At 39.6% G+C, this 18,779-nt stretch overlaps 1 protein-coding gene across 1 annotated transcript; it reads right to left on the bottom strand.

The window, feature by feature from the left end:
• Positions 1 to 270: 270 nt before the first annotated feature.
• Positions 271 to 17,764, bottom strand: gnsa (glucosamine (N-acetyl)-6-sulfatase a). Its single transcript, XM_049567274.1, has 14 exons — positions 17,452 to 17,764; positions 16,012 to 16,071; positions 15,711 to 15,917; positions 13,092 to 13,157; positions 8,940 to 9,038; positions 8,278 to 8,445; positions 8,096 to 8,178; positions 7,757 to 7,875; positions 7,453 to 7,556; positions 7,271 to 7,372; positions 6,146 to 6,256; positions 5,952 to 6,062; positions 5,582 to 5,742; positions 271 to 4,156 (listed from the first exon to the last, which is right to left on the bottom strand). The coding sequence occupies exons 1-14, from the start codon at positions 17,617 to 17,619 to the stop codon at positions 4,081 to 4,083; spliced, it is 1,635 nt and encodes a 544-aa protein (XP_049423231.1). The 5' UTR covers positions 17,620 to 17,764; the 3' UTR covers positions 271 to 4,080.
• Between the last annotated feature and the right edge of the window lie 1,015 nt (positions 17,765 to 18,779).

Raw genomic sequence — 18,779 nt, 5'->3', positions numbered from 1 at the left:
TGTTTCCAAATAAAAACAGTTCTGACAGATTGGAAAGTGCATCAGTGAATTGAAACAAGAGGAAATATAATCACATGTTGATCTCAGTGTTGTCACATTAATTCAGTCCAGATGTGAATCTGAAACCACAGAGGAAGAAAGAGCTGCGTGAATGAATTATTACAACGCCACAGTAGCAGTGGAACAAAATGGAGAGTCATTGATTCACAATTAAACAGCATGTCTGTCGGCTTCGCTTAAGAGCGAGAAAATAATTCACAATCAGAATTAACACACACACACACACACACACACACACACACACACACACACACACAAATACACAGATGTCATGCAGACATGACGAGACTTTCTAAATGCTGTTTAACACTTTCCCTCAAAAGTCCCCTGATCAGGTCTTTGGTTAGATGTTAGTCTGCACAGATTTGATCTTAAATTTAAAATTAATCTATCGTCACAAAAATAGCGGCTATAGGCAGCTTTGATCTGAAATTTAAAATATTGAAATATATCGATCATTTAGCAATCTAAAATCCCAGCAGATTTCTGCAACAGAAGGACTCAAGAAAGTGTTTAGATTTTTTTGTCTAAATGTAGTTGATGGCAAAAATAAACCAAAACATGATCCCTTAAAGTTTGAAGGAGGTCGCTTTAAAAAACATATCAAATATAGTTGTTTTTATTTTGATTTGGCCATCTGGAGTTCTTACATTTCATTTCTCACATTCCCAAATACAAAATGTGAATTCTTGTTACAAACATAAATAAAACTAAACAAACAACAACAAAAAAAAATAAAAAAATAAAACTGACTGAAACCCTGAAGATGGAAATAATAACTTACTTTTTTGGCAAGATATATCTTCTATCTTTCTAAAATTACTGCTCCCTCCTGTCCATTAGGAAGTTAATCTCTGTAGCCAACCACTGTTTTTTGTGACCATTTAACACAGTATGAAATGTCCAACACACGATAAAATAGAAAAGACAAAGTGCTGATTAATGTGAAACTTGTGGATGAAAGGTGCTTTAACACTGCTCACAGGAGAGATGAATCACTGAAATAACGTAGGTTTGATGTGTAGGAGACACTTAAATTGTCAGTAATAATGAGGCTTTAAATCTTTAATGTGTAATTTAAACTTAAATGGAGGCTTTCTCTGATGCTGCTGACAATTGTTAAACATTTCCTGACTTTACTTACAAAAGTTGCTTTCTACTATAATGTTCCCTCATACATTTGAATGAGACCTGTTCTTGTCGCTGATTGCTGAGGATCTGATTACTTTTAATTCTATAATTCCTGTTTCTATTTGTTAAATATTAAGTTGTGTGATTCTTATGGAAGCACATTTGTGCCAAAATAATGAAAAACACAAAATCCTGTGACTCATTGCAATGAAAGACTTTCTTGAATAACAACCAAGTATCTCAAAATAATAACTTAGTATTGCAAGGTAATTAACATTGAAAAATAATAACTTGTCGCAAAATAATGACAAACTCTCATTATCTCTAAAAAGTTACATAGTATCTCAAATTAATGTGTCATTAGTCTTTGACTTTTTTTTCCTTTTTTTAAGGAATTCTCATTTTTAAGATACTAAGTCATCAATTCAGAATAAAAAGTCATTATTTTGAAAGAACACGTTTTGAGAAAAATTCTAATTTTGAGATACTAATTTATTAATTTGAACTACTTAGTCATTATTTTGAGATACTAAGTCATTGATTTTAGATACTAAGTCATTATTTTCAGATACCAAGTCACTAATTTCAGATACTAAGTCATTATTTTTGGACACTAAGTCCTTAATGTCAGATACTAAGTCATGATTTTGAGATACTAAGTCATTATTTTCAGATACTAAGTCATTTTGAGATACTATGTCATTATTTTCAGACACTAAGTCATTATTTTCAGATACTAAGTCATTTTGAGATACTATGTCATTATTTTCAGACACTAAGTCATTATTTTCAGATACTAAGTCATTTTGAGATACTAAGTCATTAATTTGAGATACTAAGTCATTATTTTCAGATACTAAGTCATTTTGAGATACTAAGTCATTAATTTGAGATACTAAGTCATTATTTTCAGATACTAAGTCATTTTGAGATACTAAGTCATTAATTTGAGATACTATGTCATTATTTTCAGACACTAAGTCATTATTTTCAGATACTAAGTCATTTTGAGATACTAAGTCATTAATTTGAGATACTAAGCCATTATTTTCAGATACTAAGTCATTTTGAGATACTATGTCATTATTTTCAGACACTAAGTCGCTAATTTCAGATACTAAGTCATTAATTTCAGATACTAAGTCATTTTGAGATACTAAGTCATTAATTTGAGATACTAAGTCATTATTTTCAGATACTAAGTCATTATTTTTGAACACTAAGTCATTTTGAGATACCATGTCATTATTTTCGGACGCTAAGTCATTTTGAGATACTATGTCATTATTTTCAGATGCTAAGTCAGTTTGAGATACTATGTCATTATTTTCAGACACTAAGTCACTAATTTCAGATACTAAGTCATTAATTTGAGATACTAAGTCATTATTTTCAGATACTAAGTCTTTTTTTCTTTTTTTGGGGGACACAAAGTCATTAATTTCAGATACTAAGTCATGATTTTGAGATACTGAGTCATTAATTTGCGATACTAAGTCATTAATTTTAGATACTAAGTCATTATTTTGAGATACTAAGTCATTAATTTGAGATACTAAGTCATTATTTTGAGATACTAAGTCATTAATTTGAGATACTAAGTCATTAATTTGATACACTAATTTATTATTTTGAGATGTTAAGTAATTATTTTCAGAAAGTTTCTCATTATTTTGAAACACTAACTCATTTTCAGATACTAACTCAATTTTGAGAAAATATTTTTGAGATACTAAGTCACTATTTTGCAATATTGGTTCATTATTTTGATACTAAGTCATTTACTTGAGATAAGTCATTATTTTGAGAAAGTTTCTGATCATTTTGAAGTACTAAGTCATTTGAGACATTAACTCATCATTATTTTTGACACAGTCTCATTACTTTGCAATACTTGGTCATTATTTGAGTTACTCACTTAAGTCATTATTTCAATGAAAAAATATCATTATCATGACTTGCAGAACCTTTTTCTTTCATCAAATTGGTGTGAATGGGCTTCCATAGATTTCAACTCATTTGACTTAATGTGACAAAAACATTTTGTATCGTACACGCCGGGTCCAAATTGGCATTAAGTTTACCTTTTAAAACCACCATCAAACCACATGTTGGCTACTTTCAGTGTATAAGAACTATTCAGTCATTCAGTCCATTAATATGAAGTTAACTGTGGAAGTAACATTGAATGGGGCGGGGGGGTGAATGTATGTCGGCCTTGATCTCTGTCTCTGTCAGTAGGCACTCATGTCTGTGAGATGTGTTTCCTGTTGGACTGCCTGTTTGTGAATTTACCTGTAGGTGGCACTCTTTTCTTGCTCTATAACCCAGTTCTCTTTCTTATTCTCTAAGGTAGGCTCACATCACACGTCTGACAAGTATTCGCTCAATCATCCGCCCACGGGTCAGAGTTCACCTTTTGTTCAGCTTTGACCTTTTGATCTTGATGTTCGTGTCATTATCACATGACAAGAGTAACAGACATAACAAACATGAATGTATAAGAACTGGGTTTGATGTTTGTCACTAGTTTTTAGGACTTTAAATTAACTGTGTAAACACAAAATAACACTTTACAAGAAAACAGGAATTAATGGCTTGTGAGAGTAAAATCCACCCCTGCACACCTACTGACAAATTCACTAAAAAGCAGCCCAGTGTGGAGTTTTAAATGTGGGTCCTGCACCCAGAGAGGCCTCCAGTCTCTATGGAAACCCACCCAAAATGTGATACCTTTCCCACAACCCCCCCACCCCCACCTGATCCCTTCTCCATCCAGCTACACAGAGACTGGCTCAGGAGGCCTGACATCAAGGCAACAACAGCAGGAAAGGCTGAGTACAATTTCCATTACAGCCCTTCTTCCTCCATCTCATCCCTCCATCCTTCTTACTTCATCTTCTGTCTGAGTCTGCTGAGCCGCCAGCTGTGGTCCGTAAACATCTGTCGGGGGTCAAATTTATACCTGCGAAAAACAAGACAGAGGAGTTGATGCTAATGTGTAAGAGAGGCTGTTTTTAGGTACTGTGGAAGCCCAACAAAGCAAAGTCAACATGAATTTGTGCCTCAGAATAGAGTGAAATTTTTGTTTGTTTGATACTGATTATAGGGATAATAGAGACAACATACACTCCCAAATTATTATTTTCTAGTGTAACCTTGAGAGCCCATCATTCAGTGCATAAATGTTGAGTGTGTCTAGCATACAATTGAGTAGAGCAAGGTTTTCAATAATGTTTTATATGACATTATTATTTGGGTTTAAATGAAGCTATTTCTCTTTCAAGAACATTTTTTATTTTCCCAATAATTAGTTCAAATTGGGGATGTCGGCTTCAGTTAATTTTGCTGTCAAAAGCCTGACACCCACTAACCAGTAACTAACTGGTTAATTTTTATGAAAAGAAAAATAAATAAATAAAAAACAAGCAAATCGCGTGAAATATGAAAAGCACTTTCTGAACTGACTCGCTGAACTTTAACGCAGCATTTCAAAGCGCTATACATTTAGAAGTGGTGAGAACACCTTGAGGAAATTTCTTTAACATGTGGCACTTATGTCCACTTGGACTCAACGATGAACTGGTTAATTTTTGGTGGTCATAGGTCAAAGGCCAAGGTCACTGTGACCTTGTCCGTCACATTCTAGTGAATACAGTATCTCAAAAACACCTTAAGGAAATTTCTTCAAATTTGGCACAAACGTCCACTTGGACTCCACAATGAACTGGTTAATTTTTGGTGGTCAAAGGTCACCATGACCTTGCATCCATCTCATTTACGTGAACACAATATCTCAAGAGCTCCATGAGGGGATGTTTCCAAATTTGGCACTGTGAAATTTTGAGTTTAAAATATCAGATTTGGATAAAACAAAAAAATGTTTATGTAAATCTGATTTAAAAAAAACATCTGGTAATGGTCATGCTGTAGCTGAGCCGCTTGTTTGTTTTTCACTTATTTTCAGTCCTATTTTCCTTATTTTTCACTGCTCATCACAAGTGTTTACTGTAAACTGCTGTCGGTCAGCAGTAGAAATTCTCCACACAGTTGTATAATGTAGTCAAAAATTAGGAAACGTTTTGGTCTGAACCTACGTAAAACTTGTTTATATTTATTTAAGCATTTTCTGCATTTGAAGAGAAAGCAAGTCCTTCTAAAAAAAATAACAGTTTTCTTATTCTAAAAATATGCATGCACTGTTTTCAGACATGTATTTGTGCTGTGTTGTTTTGATGTGCGACCCTTCTTCACTTGATTCATGAGCTAACCATGGCCTTGCAGCAGGAAACAAAACAGAAGAGTGAGGAAATAAAATTTGGGTGAAAATACAACAAAAATCTTTTTTACTTTTCAGTGAAACAATCAAACGTAGCAGCGCTGAACAGACCTTGTATCGTACACGCCGGGAGTCCGACACGACTGTCCTGAGCAGGACTGCAGCATCATCAGCCGGTGGTTCATCTTCTCCAGGACTTCCTGGTCGATGGTCTTTGCGATGTTGGTCAGTTGGTAAGGGTCTGCTGTCACGTTGTAGACTTCAACAAACACCTACAGGGGGTGCACATCCACAAACAATGCTACCGTCAAACCAAACACCTCAAGGAACTAAAGCACAGAGGCATTCGACCACCAGGTGGCGCCACAGTAAAGAATTTAACACAAATAGCAGAAGTAAAAATGTAATTTTTTAAAATCTCTTTAGGTCACAAGAATTAATCAGATAACATAAACTGAACACAGACAGAAGAAAGACAGACCTCATTATCATCAAACTCGCAGTACTGCAGGTTGGCAGAGGGGGCGACTGTGCGCACACACGCGTAGGTGTTGTTGTACGAGTCCTCACACACACAGTCTGGGAAACACTCCTGCAGAAAGAGGACAGATAGAAGACAGAGAATGATGATATGAATGAATGAATGACAGATAAGAATAAATTTCGATCACGTACCGACACTCCAGGTCCAAGCAGAGGACACGAGGGGTCGGTCACGTTGCTTCCTTCTCCTTCATACTCCACCAGGATGTCTGTTCTCCAGCTGCTGCTGTTCATCTTCCCCTCCTGGTGACGGAGACACAGGTACACAAATTAGATCTGTCCATAACCATCATATTTTTATAAACTCATTTATTAATGTCACTCATGTTCTAAACTTCAGCACTGCAACATTTAACCTATTCATTTAATTACATACCAGCGTTCACACAAACATGTAGCCCAAAGCGCTTCACATAACAAAAACCCCAAAACAAACAATTACAACAGAAAACAACAAGCAACAAAGAATAACAACAATAAAACAAAAAATAAATACAAATTAATAAATAAGTCAAAAGAATGAAATAATATAAACAACAGTGATAAAATGAATGTAACAAAAACAATGATTAAAACTTGAAAACTGACGCTATAACATTACTCCAAATTAAAATAAATAACTCCAAATTAAAACACAGATTAAAAAGACAGCATGACACAACATTACTAATATTTAAAAATTATATTAAGGATTAAGTTCAGATTTTTTTTCCTGCAAACACCACGGTAAAAATTATTTTAAGTATATGAATATTTGTCTGGTTGTCAAACTCAACCGCCATTTTGTTTTCACTTCATAACAAATATGTGAAATTTAGTTTTTTTTATGAATCGAAGCACTGAAAATTCTAAACAGAAAAATGTAAACCACGATTCCAAATTTTTTGGTAAAAAGTTTGTAACAAAACGAAAAGGATGAGTCTTAAAACAGTAGTGTTTAGATAATAACATGAATCAATATTATCATGGAACTGCTTAAATCAGACATCACATCAAATGACTTAGGATCAGCTTCTCAGCTCACGTTTACTCAAGAGCTGATTTTGTTGGGAGATAAATTTGGGACTGATATCACGTCATATCACAGGATTATGAAGGGTTCTTGTTTATAGACTACTGTACATAATATTAAGCTTTGACAGAAACTGCAGGCTGGCAGCGTCGTCCAACACGTATCAGTCGTTATGACGACATTAGGTCTGTTTAGCTTTAGTCACACATTGGAAAAATAAAAAACCATGAGCTGATTAATCTCACCATGATGGGCAGGAAGGACATGCCGTCCATCTGCGTCTTGTTGACGTTGTAGCCAGCGATGTCGAGGATGGTCGGGCCGAGGTCGACGTTCGCCACCAGCATCTGATAACAACATGAGTCAGTTCAGTTCAAACAAATTCAACAAAATTCAACACATGAGACAGGTGTGTGTGTGTGTGTACCTGGCTGGTCTGGTTGGGCTTGATATTTGGTCCTCTGACCATGAGAGGGACTTTGATATCGAACTCGTAGAGCTGCCTCTTATCCAGAGGAAGAGAGAACTGACCTGAGAGACAAGGAGACATAAAGAAACTAACACTTTGAGAACTTCATCAAGGCTCCACAGGCGTCTAAATGTGTGTCTTTGTGTTCAAACAAGCCCAAAAAGAAATCCTAGAAATGATCATTTGTGTATCAATTCCTCCTCCTGAGTTCTTCCTCTGCACATGAAAACGTGGAGATGTGTGCACATGTGTGGTTACATACCTGTGTGATAGCCGTTGTCAGAGGTAAAGAAGATGTACGTGTTGTCCAGTTCAACTCTGACCTCCAACCTCTTCACTATTTTCTCCACCAGGTCGTCCACCGACAGCAAAGTTTGCCACCTAGAGGCCAGAGTGAGCAACAAGACACTCGCAGTGAGCCCACGCTGAATAAAAAAATAAAGAAGTACGGACAGAGAAAAAGACTTTAAGAAAGACTAAAAAGGAGGGGGAGTAGAAAGAAGGAGAGGATAGTGACGGGAAGTAATGGATCTAGTGTAAAGAGAAAGCAGAGATGAGGAAGATGACAGAAAGAGGAAGGTGACAAGCAGCAGAGACTGACCGTTTCCTGAAGGCATCATCCAGAAACTGAACAGAGGAGTTGGTCATGGGGGTTTTAGCCTGTCTAATCAGCCAGTGTTTGTCCTGAGGTGACAAAGGGATGCATTTAATCACTTTATTTTATAGTCTTTTGCCCAATCTTCACATGGAGTACTTGAATGAAAGGAGGAAAAGAAGTCGTACCTTCCCGTGTACATTGAAGTTTGGGTCTCTGGGAGCCTTGGTGGTGTTGAAACTGTTCTGGTACTGAGGGGCTGCGGTCCACGGGGAGTGGGGGGCCGGGATGGACACCATCATGAAGAACGGCTGGTAGTTTGATTTATACTGGAGGAAGTCCAGAGACCTGTTGGCCTGAGAGACAGACAAAGAGAGTGGTACCAAAAACATTACTTCTTGTGATCTAAAAAGTTTATAAAGTAACTTGTTATATTAAAAGTTGTTTGAAAATATTTTCAGATAAGATTTCTTTTATATCAAATATTTGTGACACACTGTGGAAATTTTTCTTAAACTTTAACCCCCCCCCCCCAAAAACAATTTTTTAACACGTTATTTTCTCTGTGATTAATTAAGTGAATGAACGTGTTATTTTGACAGCACTAAATTTAACATTTTTAGTCAACAGCCTGATCTTGAAACATCAACGAAAGCAAAAAATAATTTGTGTATCCACCTCGTAATTTGGATCCCTTCTAAAATTTAATAGGTTCTACCTTGGCCTATTGCTGCCCATTGACATCAAGCCATTAGTTTTTCTGTTATCCTACTGACAAACAAACCACTAAGTCTTCTTGGCAGAGGTAATAATGTAAAATGTAAGGTTTAACATTTCACAGTTGTCTCACCAGGACGTCTGTCAGGTAGTCTTTGTTGTAGTCGGCTCCATGTGTCTCCGGCTTCCCGTTCACTGACAGAGTGTAGTTGTAGTATTTAGAGTTCTTCTCCTGGAAAACACAAACAACTTATATGAAACTCTTTTAGGCCCCGATCACACATGAAGCGTTTTGCGGGTTGCAAAACACAAGGTGCACCGCACTGCCTTTTTTTTTTTTGGTATATTATTTAATGCTACTGCGCCTTTTTATTGTTGCCAGGCTACCACCCCATCACGTCCTTACACTAACCTTCCTGTGTAATCAATCTACTGTCCATTTCCCCCCAGTAACTAGTATCTAGTTCCTGACATGTTGAGGGAGAGGGTGCTGTCTGTAGCTCTGGTTGAGGGTGAGAGGCTGTCAGCAGATCAACAGAGATCTGTGTGGGTACATGAGACCCTAAAAAAGAGGCTGGATCACGGGGAGTACCACCAGTTGGTCCAGGAGCTTCTCCTCCATGAAGGCCGCTTCCAGGCATATTTTAGGATGACTCAGGGGCAGTTTGACAACCTACTGTCTATCGCTAGCTAGTAAGCAACCGCTACTGCTACCACCAGTTTCTCCTCAATAGAGTGTGCCAGTAAACCCGGAACTCCGTTAGCGCTTTTAGCACTTCTGGTTCTCTCGTCTAAAAGTCAACACGTTTTTTGAATGGGATTTTGGTAAAATGCCTCAAATAAGGTCTGTGGTTAACAAAAGCTTAAGCGAGTTTCAGGTTTTGTTCTACGACATAAAACACGTCAGTAAATAGTGTGCCAGGGCTGACGTCAAAACCCGGAAGTTTAGCATCGCACTGGTTCCCGGAAGAGAAAGTGAATGTGATTTTTGCATTGCGTTTTGGATTATGTCAGAAAATAAGCTCTGTGGCTAACACAAGTTTATGATACTTACAGGTTTTGTTCAGCGAGATAATCTTCACATATGAACACCTTTCATACCGCATTTGAAGCTTAAATGCGATCGCCAGAAGTAAAAAGCTAACGTTAGGCTTTAACGGACTACATGACTACCCCACGGTCACATGACTCTTGACGTCACCGCCACTAAGCTTTCAACTGATTTCTGCCACTTTATTTTAAAAACACTGTTTAATGGGGAAATTGGACTGTTTAAGCTAAATAAGAAGCTGTAATGGCGGACTGCCAGCACTCTTGCCTGTTCGGGGGTGATGACGTTTAATGTCCCCGACAGGGTTTGTAGTCGTATTGAGCAACTTGTTAGCAACCGCCTTTCTTACGACACGTAAAAGCTTCAAAATTCACAAGTAGGGTATTTACTGACGTGTTTTATGCCGTAGAACAAAACCTGAAACTCACTTAAGCTTTTGTTAACCACAGACCTTATTTGAGGCATTTTACCAAAATCCCATTCAAAAAACGTATTGACTTTTAGACGAGAGAACCGGAAGTGCTAAAAGCGCTAACGGAGTTCCGGGTTTACTGGCACACTCTATACCCTACTTGTGAATTTTGAAGCTTTTACGTGTCGTAAAAAAGGCGGTTGCTAACAAGTTGCTCAATACGACTACAAACCCTGTCGGGGACATTAAACGTCATCACCCCCGAACAGGCGAGAGTGCTGGCAGTCCGCCATTACAGCTTCTTATTTAGCTTCAACAGTCCGATTTCCCCATTATACAATGTTTTTAAAATAAAGCGGCCGAAATCAGTTGAAAGCTTAGTGGCGGTGACGTCAAGAGTCATGCGACCGTGGAGTAGTCATGTAGTTCGTTAAAGCCTAACGTTAGCTTTTTACTTCTGGTGATCACATTTAAGCTTCAAATGCGGTATGAAAAGGTGTTCATATGTGAAGATTATCTCGCTGAACAAAACCTGTAAGTATCATAAACTTGTGTTAGCCACAGAGCTTATTTTCTGACATAATCCAAAACGCAATGCAAAAATCACATTCACTTTCTCTTCCGGGAACCAGCGCGATGCTAAACTTCCGGGTTTTGACGTCAGCCCTGGCACACTCTATTTTTTACCAGCTGTAAACTTGTTGTCATGACCACCACAGAAGGCCCGCCTCTCAAGTCATCCAATTGGACAGTGTAAAAAGATGACGTGGGGCGTTTGTCCACCTTGAGTTGAAGTTTTTTCAACTCGAGGAGTTCAGAGCGCTCCGGCAAAAACGCCAGGCGCCTAGAGCGCAGAAACGTGAGGCATGTCACAACACAAAAACAGCGAGCAAAAAGCTTCATTCTCATGAAAAACAATTACAAAAAAACCCGCCTCTAGCTGCTAAAACGCTTTCTGTGTGATCAGGGCCTTCAGTCGTACGGACCACAATAAATTAGGATCATTTTTAACCTTATTAGTGAGACTGTGCAGAAATCACTGGACTGAGTGAGTGTGCTTATGAAGTCTAACATAGATCACAAAAAGCCAATAATATGGTTGAATCAGAGGCAAACGGACAGATAATAGATGCAGAATAAGAACACCTAAAGACTTTAGGCGGTCAGCACTTACAGGCTTGCACCTCGCTATCTGTAGGCTCTTGTGATCTGTACATTTTCTAGAGCAAGTTAGCAGATTACATTTCAGATTCATCATGGTCACATGCACCGAAACGGGATCCAAGACTCTAAACTTTATGGTCGCTGTTTGACACGGTGTCCAACCCCTCAGTCAGAGACACTAAAGCTGAGAGCAGCAGTGGTGGAGCAAGTATTCACATCTTTTATTAAATAACAGTAGTGACACTACAGTGTAGAAATGCTGCTACAAGCCAAAGTCCTGCATTCAGAATGTTACTTGAATTGAAATACTAAACGCAAATGTCCTCATAATGCAGAATGTCCCCGTAATGTTGTAGATGGTAGATGCTCATTCTAACCTGAGGTAGGGGTAGACAGTAAGAAGCTGCATGTTTTGCCGTAGCATCACGGGATTCTGTCTCATATAAACTTCACGACGCTGTGTTGTGATAAGCCGTCAGGTCACGAGACCCACTCTTCTCACGTATCTGTGTTTGTTCAATAACGGCGAAGATAAACTGGGCTGCAGTGCAGCCGTATTACATCCATGACCTCTGTTCCGTGACTTCTGTGAACCAGTTAGAGATTTTAAAAAAAACTAATTTTAACCTATTTATCAGTCTGGCTCCGTCTGCAGAGAGCGTCCAGTCACATGACCACCTGAAGTGAACTCAGATTGCCGCTCTGATGCAGCGGCAGGAAAAAATAAACTTCCCATAGAGATGTTGGTGAGCTGAAACCTCCTCTGGAAACTTTTGTGTTTTATGAAATGATCATTTTCATCCCAGGCTTTATTATTAGGGTGACAAAAAAACCTTGGACACAACCTGTAGTCCATCACGGGACACTAAAACTGTTCACTGGTGCTCAGGGTGATATTTAGAAGAGGAAAAGTTAAAGGTCTCTCTCTAATGTAATTCTACATTAACCTTTTGAAACCTGGATTGACATCAGTTTTCTTGTGCTGCATTCAGATGCCTTTCACAAGCATTTAAACCTTGGAAATCAGAGCAAATCGGTTTGATTTTTTTTCCCGGGGGGATCAACTAAAAATTTATTATTAAAAATAGAGAGACAGAAAATTATTTATAAAAAAATAGGTAAAAAAAATGCCCAGAAAACCGGGATAAATGGTTACAAAAAAATATATTTATGATTATTATAATTATTTAGTCAAACTTATTTTATGGAATACATATATGTATGTATTTTTCAATTTTTAGCCCCTTTTTCAGGTCATTTCCTTTTTTTAATTTTTTTTTTTTTCCCCCCACTTTTCTTTTCTTGCTAATTTTCCCGGTAATAACTTTTTACTATTTTTTTTTGTGCTAATTTTTTCTTTTTAAAGACCAATAAAAGTAAATATCTGGACGTAGTTTGTGCTTTATTGCCTCATCTCCTTGTAAACAATGTAGAAAGTGACAAAGCTTCATGTTATTGTGACTTGTTTCGGAGCGAGTTCGTAAAACAAGCTGAGCTGGAACTGAATCAGGATGAGGTTCAGGATTTTACTGACAGGACCAGTTTAAAGAGCTTCATTCTGTCCAAAACTGGACTAAAGAAGTCAGACAGGAAGTAGCCTCGGAGTAAATATGTGGCTGAAAGGTTGAAAACGTAAAGAAGAAAAGTTCTAGTCTTACCAGTCCGACCCAGTAGTTCCAGCCTGGAGGAACATGCTCCACTCCACCAGCCTCTGAGTGCCCATACTGAAACACACACACACACAGCAGAGTGTGTATTTAATGACACACACACACAAGCTAAGTGCCATCGAGACATAGTTTACGATTAGTTTTTATAGTTGTACAGCAGTACAAGAAAAACAAGACAGATAAATCACTCAAACTTTATTTGTGTAGCACCTTTCACGCAGGTTCGTGCAGCACGCAGGACATAAAAACGAGAAAAAAGGACAAACACACAAGACAATAGAAATGATGACAATGCCACAGAATAGATAACAGTAACAGCAATACTGTGAAATAAAAACTAGTTAAAAGATAGGTTAATAGTTTATACTGTATCATGACGAAAGTATCATGATAATATCATATTGTGGATTTCCCTGAGTTCCTTACGGCTGAAACCATCAGACGTACTTACAGACATAAAACATTGTGCGCCACTGTGTCATGTTTATGTCTTAAGTTTGGCTACTTCTTGAGTTTTGATGAGGATGGTTGAACGTGAGCAACCGCAGATGGATACAATGGACACTATGTTTTAAAAGTAGCAATGTAGCCAAGTGAAGCACCCCAGACGTCCCTCTCCCCAGCAACACTTTCCAGCTCCTCCTGGAGGACCCCAAGGTGTTCCCAGGCCAGATGAGATATGTAATCCCTCCAGTGTGTTCTGGGTCTGCCCCGGGGCCTCCTGCCAGTGGGACGTGCCCAGAACACCTCCAGCAGGAGGCGCCCAGGAAGCATCCTGATCAGATGCCTGAACCACCTCAACTGACCCCTTTCGACGTGAAGGAGCAGCGGCTCTACTCCGAGCTCCCTCCGAATGTCCAGGCTCCTTACTCTATCTCTAAGGCTGAGCCCAGCCACCCGATGGAGGAATCGGACACTTGTATCCACAACGTCATTCTTTCGGTCACTGTCCAGAAGTAAATGGACCAGTAAATCGAAACCTTCGCCTTCTGGCTCAGCTCCCTCTTCACCACGACTGTCCGATGCAGTGCCCGCATCACTGCAGAAGCCGCACCAAACCACAAATCCATCTCTACCCTCACTCATGAACAAGACCCTGAGATACTTGAACTCTCTCACTTGAGGAAGTAACTTTCCCCCAAACCTGAGGGGGCAATCCACCGGTTTCCGGCAGAGAACCATGGCCTCGGATTTCGAAGTGCTGACTCTCATCCCGATCGCCTCACACTCAGCTGCAAACCGCCCCAGATGCAAGAATAATAATCTGTAATCAAATCATAGACCTCTGAATCAGAATCAAAATGAATCGTGAGGTGCGTAGAGATCCCTACCCCTGACAAATATTGCCATGCTGCTCACCACTCGTCCACAGTGAAGGACATGTGAGGTGACCTGGGATGACGGGTCACAAGTTGACTTTAAAAGTGAAAAGGGTTAGGAAATCCTGAGACACAGGGAGAGAGGAGGGGAAGTGGGTAAACAAAGTTAAGTGTCATTTGTTGCTGTTTAGGTGAAACCGAGGTCTCGGTTCCCCATCTGACCATCTGTTTATCACAAGGGTAGATGCAACTCTGACAGTGGGACTTTATCACGACATTAAACCGTGTGACAGAAGATCCTGTGACTGTGTAACTGTTTCCACCTGATATGACCCACAATCAAAGGTGTGTAGACGGCTCTTTGAATACATCTTATTTTAGTTTGATGATTAATTGACAGCTATTCCACAGGGGCAGCAGCTGCTCCTTCAGTTCCCATATTCTCTGACGTCAGACTAAAAGCCTCTGTGCACGCTGATAAACAGATTTAAGGGCGGGTTCATGAACGACAGGAAGTCGAGCTCTGATGTGCAATTAGCTTATGTAAACATAACTAAATTAGTAAAGGAAATAAGTTCTCACTTCCTCATTCTTCAGATGAATGTAGGGTTTTTTCCCCCAATTAAAAGCAGCACACTTAAAGCACTCAAGAGAGCAGAGAAGGAGGCCTTGGTGCTTAAAGGGACAGTTCACCCCAAAATCAAAAAGACACGTTTAAAAGACACATCTTTCAACCGACAAATCAAAATGGTGCACAGTGTTTTGAAATTAAATGTGCCCCTGTAGTGCTGTTAAATCCTAAGTCTCCACCCACCTGCATCACTGTCACACCTGACTACACCACTCCCCCAAGATTACAGAACTCCACCCTTCAGGCCTGTGACTCTCCATTTCCCTCCAAACATGCCAGGCAGAACAAAGACAGGACTGATGTGAGTGCATATGGACTTTTCACCTTTATAATGTTCAGTAGAAAGAAAATAGTTCCTACATGAAACAGCTCACAACAAGGTCTGTGGATTATCTTGAGTAACCAGGTCATGATTTCTGGAAAGAGACACTGATATTGAGTTTTTCAAATGTATTTTTGGTACTTTGAGCACCACAAGCTGAGCGACATCTAGTTCCATTATTCCATTCCATTAACTATCTAGACTGATAAACAGCACTACAGGTGAGAAGAAAAATATGTAGATTGATTTTGGGGTGAACTGTCCCTTTAATACCCAATGTGTCCACGTATTGTGAGGTGTACCCATCATTTTAATGTAGTTTTATCATCTGTTACCTGGTTGAGATATTTCCCAGCGAAGAAGGTCTGGTAGCCGGCGTATGTCTTCAGCAGTGCGGGGAAGGTGTGGGCCTCCTCGCTCTTCTGCCAAGCTTTGCTGCTGCAGTTTCCCTCTAACGTGTTGTTGATGACGTGGTGGTTGTGGGGGTATTTCCCCGTCAGGATGCTGGCTCGGCTGGGGCAGCACAGCGGGCTGGCCACAAACTGAGAGGAGAGGAGGGTAAACAGCTGTTTTAATATCTCCAATATATAAATATCAGCCACATGTTGTGGCAACAGTGATGTTGATGATACTCACTGCGTTTGTGAACGATATCCCTGCATCACCGATGAGTTTTTTCGTCTTGGTGAGTGGGCTCTGGAAGGAAAACAGTCAGTGTGATAAGACAGATTAATTAACTGAATAATTTTTTGGCTTCTTTTGCACTCAGATGTTCTCAAATCAGGCAACAAGCTCCTTTTTTTTTCTTACAGTCGTGATCAGATCAGGATGTAGTGAGGCTGCAGCTCTGTGCAAATGGCTACATGACTAAGCTTGTTCTCTATGAAGACATAACTAACATGGACTGTAACGCTCTGTCTCTATTCTCACATATTTGGCATACAGAATACAGATAATCAATCAAACGACATGTAATGTAGATAAAATATTCCACACTGTTCATTAACTAGGGGTGTGCACAATTAAATCGACTAGTCAATCAAACGTTGCTTACCTCACTAGTTGGCCTCAGAGATACTTGTCAGTTAAACTGAGTGTTTGTGTTTGGGTGTGTTTTTTTAATTGAAATAAGTCGGGATGTTAAATACACAGTCAAAAATTTATATTTTATTTAGTGAGTTATCATGTTTTGTAGGATAACGTGCAATGTTCGTGATGCACAGAGCAAAGTGCAACACATTTCAGTGGCATCTAAGACACACTTTGGTTATTAAAAAAAGGGGGTTAACTATTTCAAATAGTTCGCATCATATATGCAATATTTTTTCGGAAAATGTTTAACCTTACACATTAAACTGTGCTCAATTTTGACTGCTTTCTGAGTGTTTTCTGACATTGATACTAGTCGACTGATTAAACATCAGGGAATCAGTCATTAGGAACATCATCATTATTAACAACCTTGGAGCTTCTTTAATAGATTCATGTTCAAAGTTCAAATAAACACAAGAAGTTTGTGCTAATTCTGTGTCAACTATGATTTTTACAGCAGACATATATTGGTTGTAAATATCGGCTATCGGTATCTCTGTTTTATGATAATCGGTATTGACATCGGCTCTGCAAAAAACATATCAGTCGATCCCCACACACATATTGACACTGGAGCCTCCAGAGTTCCTCTCAGCACATCGGACAATCTCTCGCCTAGTTTTAGGGTGGCAGCAGTTTTAACCACAAGCATCAGGATCACATATCACGCCATTAAATTACCTGATTTTTTCAATGGGATCTGGTTACATGTCTGTGGCTGAGGCTTGTTAGAAGGAGGGAGGGTGGGAGCAGATTGGAGCAAATGTTAAAGCTGCTGACTCTGTGACATGCCTAAATGATGCGTCCATCCAGGAGGAATGTGAGCACTCAGCTTCATCACACTGGACTACAACTAAATGTCAAGTTTAATTAAATTGCGCATTTACCCAGTGACATGATGAGTTAAATCTGAGCTGCAAACACAAAGTCACGACTCTCTGGTAAACACCTATAAAAGCACAAAGACATTATAAATCCACCCACCAGACCCCCGATAGCGATGTCCAAGTCGTCGGTGAGGATCAGAACAATGTTGGGTCTCCGGGATGATTTGGCAACCACCCCGTTGCTCAGGTTGCTCCACAAAGTGACGCAGATAAGGAGACAGTTTAATAAGAGCAGCGGACACGAGCGCTTTAAAGCCATTTTCATAAATTAGTGATAAACTACTGCCGCTGTCCGTCTCTGTCCTCAGCTCCGTGTCCTACAAGAGCGTGAAATGTTGTTAGCGAGTCCTCTCCGGAGACGAGACAAGACTCGGCCCTGTTTCTGTTTGACACAACACTTCCTTATTTCCCGGTCATGTGCTGCTCGGCTACGGAAGCCCGAGTCAGCTGATCTGAAGAGGCGAAGCCCCTCCAGCATGACTAATGACTAGGAATAACTGTCATTCTTCTGGCTTTTTTCTCCTTGCTGTTCTTTTTATGTTTTATTGCTGCGTTATTATCCTGTTTCTAATTAAATAAATAAAAAATAAAGTCACAGCGAAGAGAGATTGGTTATTTGCAGTGGTGGAAGACATGCTCATTTCCTAAATAAACATAGCAATACCACAGTGTAGAAATAGTGTGCTACAGGTAAAAGTCCTGCATGTAAGAACAAAATTATCAGCATCAAAATACACTCACTGGCCACTTTATTGGGTACGCCTTGCTAGTACTGGGCTCAAAACTGCCTTAATTCTTGGTGTCATAGATTCAACAAGATGCTGGAAACATTCCTCTGAGATTTTGGTCCATATTGGCACACATACTATCCGGGTGCAAAACAGCTCTAACCCAAGGACGGTTTACAAGTAGGTGGCGCCACGATAAAGTTCTTCTATTCCTCGCTGACACACTAGAGCAGGAGAGACGCAAGGAGAGGCCGGTCTGCACAACCTCAAAGAGGACAATCTCCTTCATCAAGGAGGGAGCCAAGCCCTTCTCAACCAAGAGAGCAAAATCCAATATGCTGCAAGCCGCCTGTTCCTGGGAGATGGCGGTTGACCCGGGAAGAAGGCTGCAGTTCCCAGAGGTGGTGCACACAACCCTCCAGCCAGACATCGTGCTGTGGTCAACCAAATACCAGAAGATAGCCCTTTTTAGATAGGAACTGTGCAAATTTGCAGGAAAGCCCAATCAGTCTTTTTTCAGCATTGGCAGTATAAAGACAAAATTGGGGAGTGCAGCAAAATGCCGCCTACCTACTTTTGTTTATACAGAATGTGCCTTTTTCGGGGCAATGGGGGGCGTGAGCAAGTAACAAAATGTGTAGCTCAACGTGTGACGTACACAGTGACGTGGGAGGGAAGCCGCGGCTGGTCAGTCCTT

The sequence above is a fragment of the Epinephelus fuscoguttatus genome, linkage group LG22, assembly GCF_011397635.1.
Source record: "Epinephelus fuscoguttatus linkage group LG22, E.fuscoguttatus.final_Chr_v1".
Classification (NCBI taxonomy): domain Eukaryota; kingdom Metazoa; phylum Chordata; class Actinopteri; order Perciformes; family Serranidae; genus Epinephelus; species Epinephelus fuscoguttatus.
The sequence above is the reverse complement of the archived record's forward strand: the minus strand, read 5'-3'. Positions and strand labels throughout refer to the sequence as shown.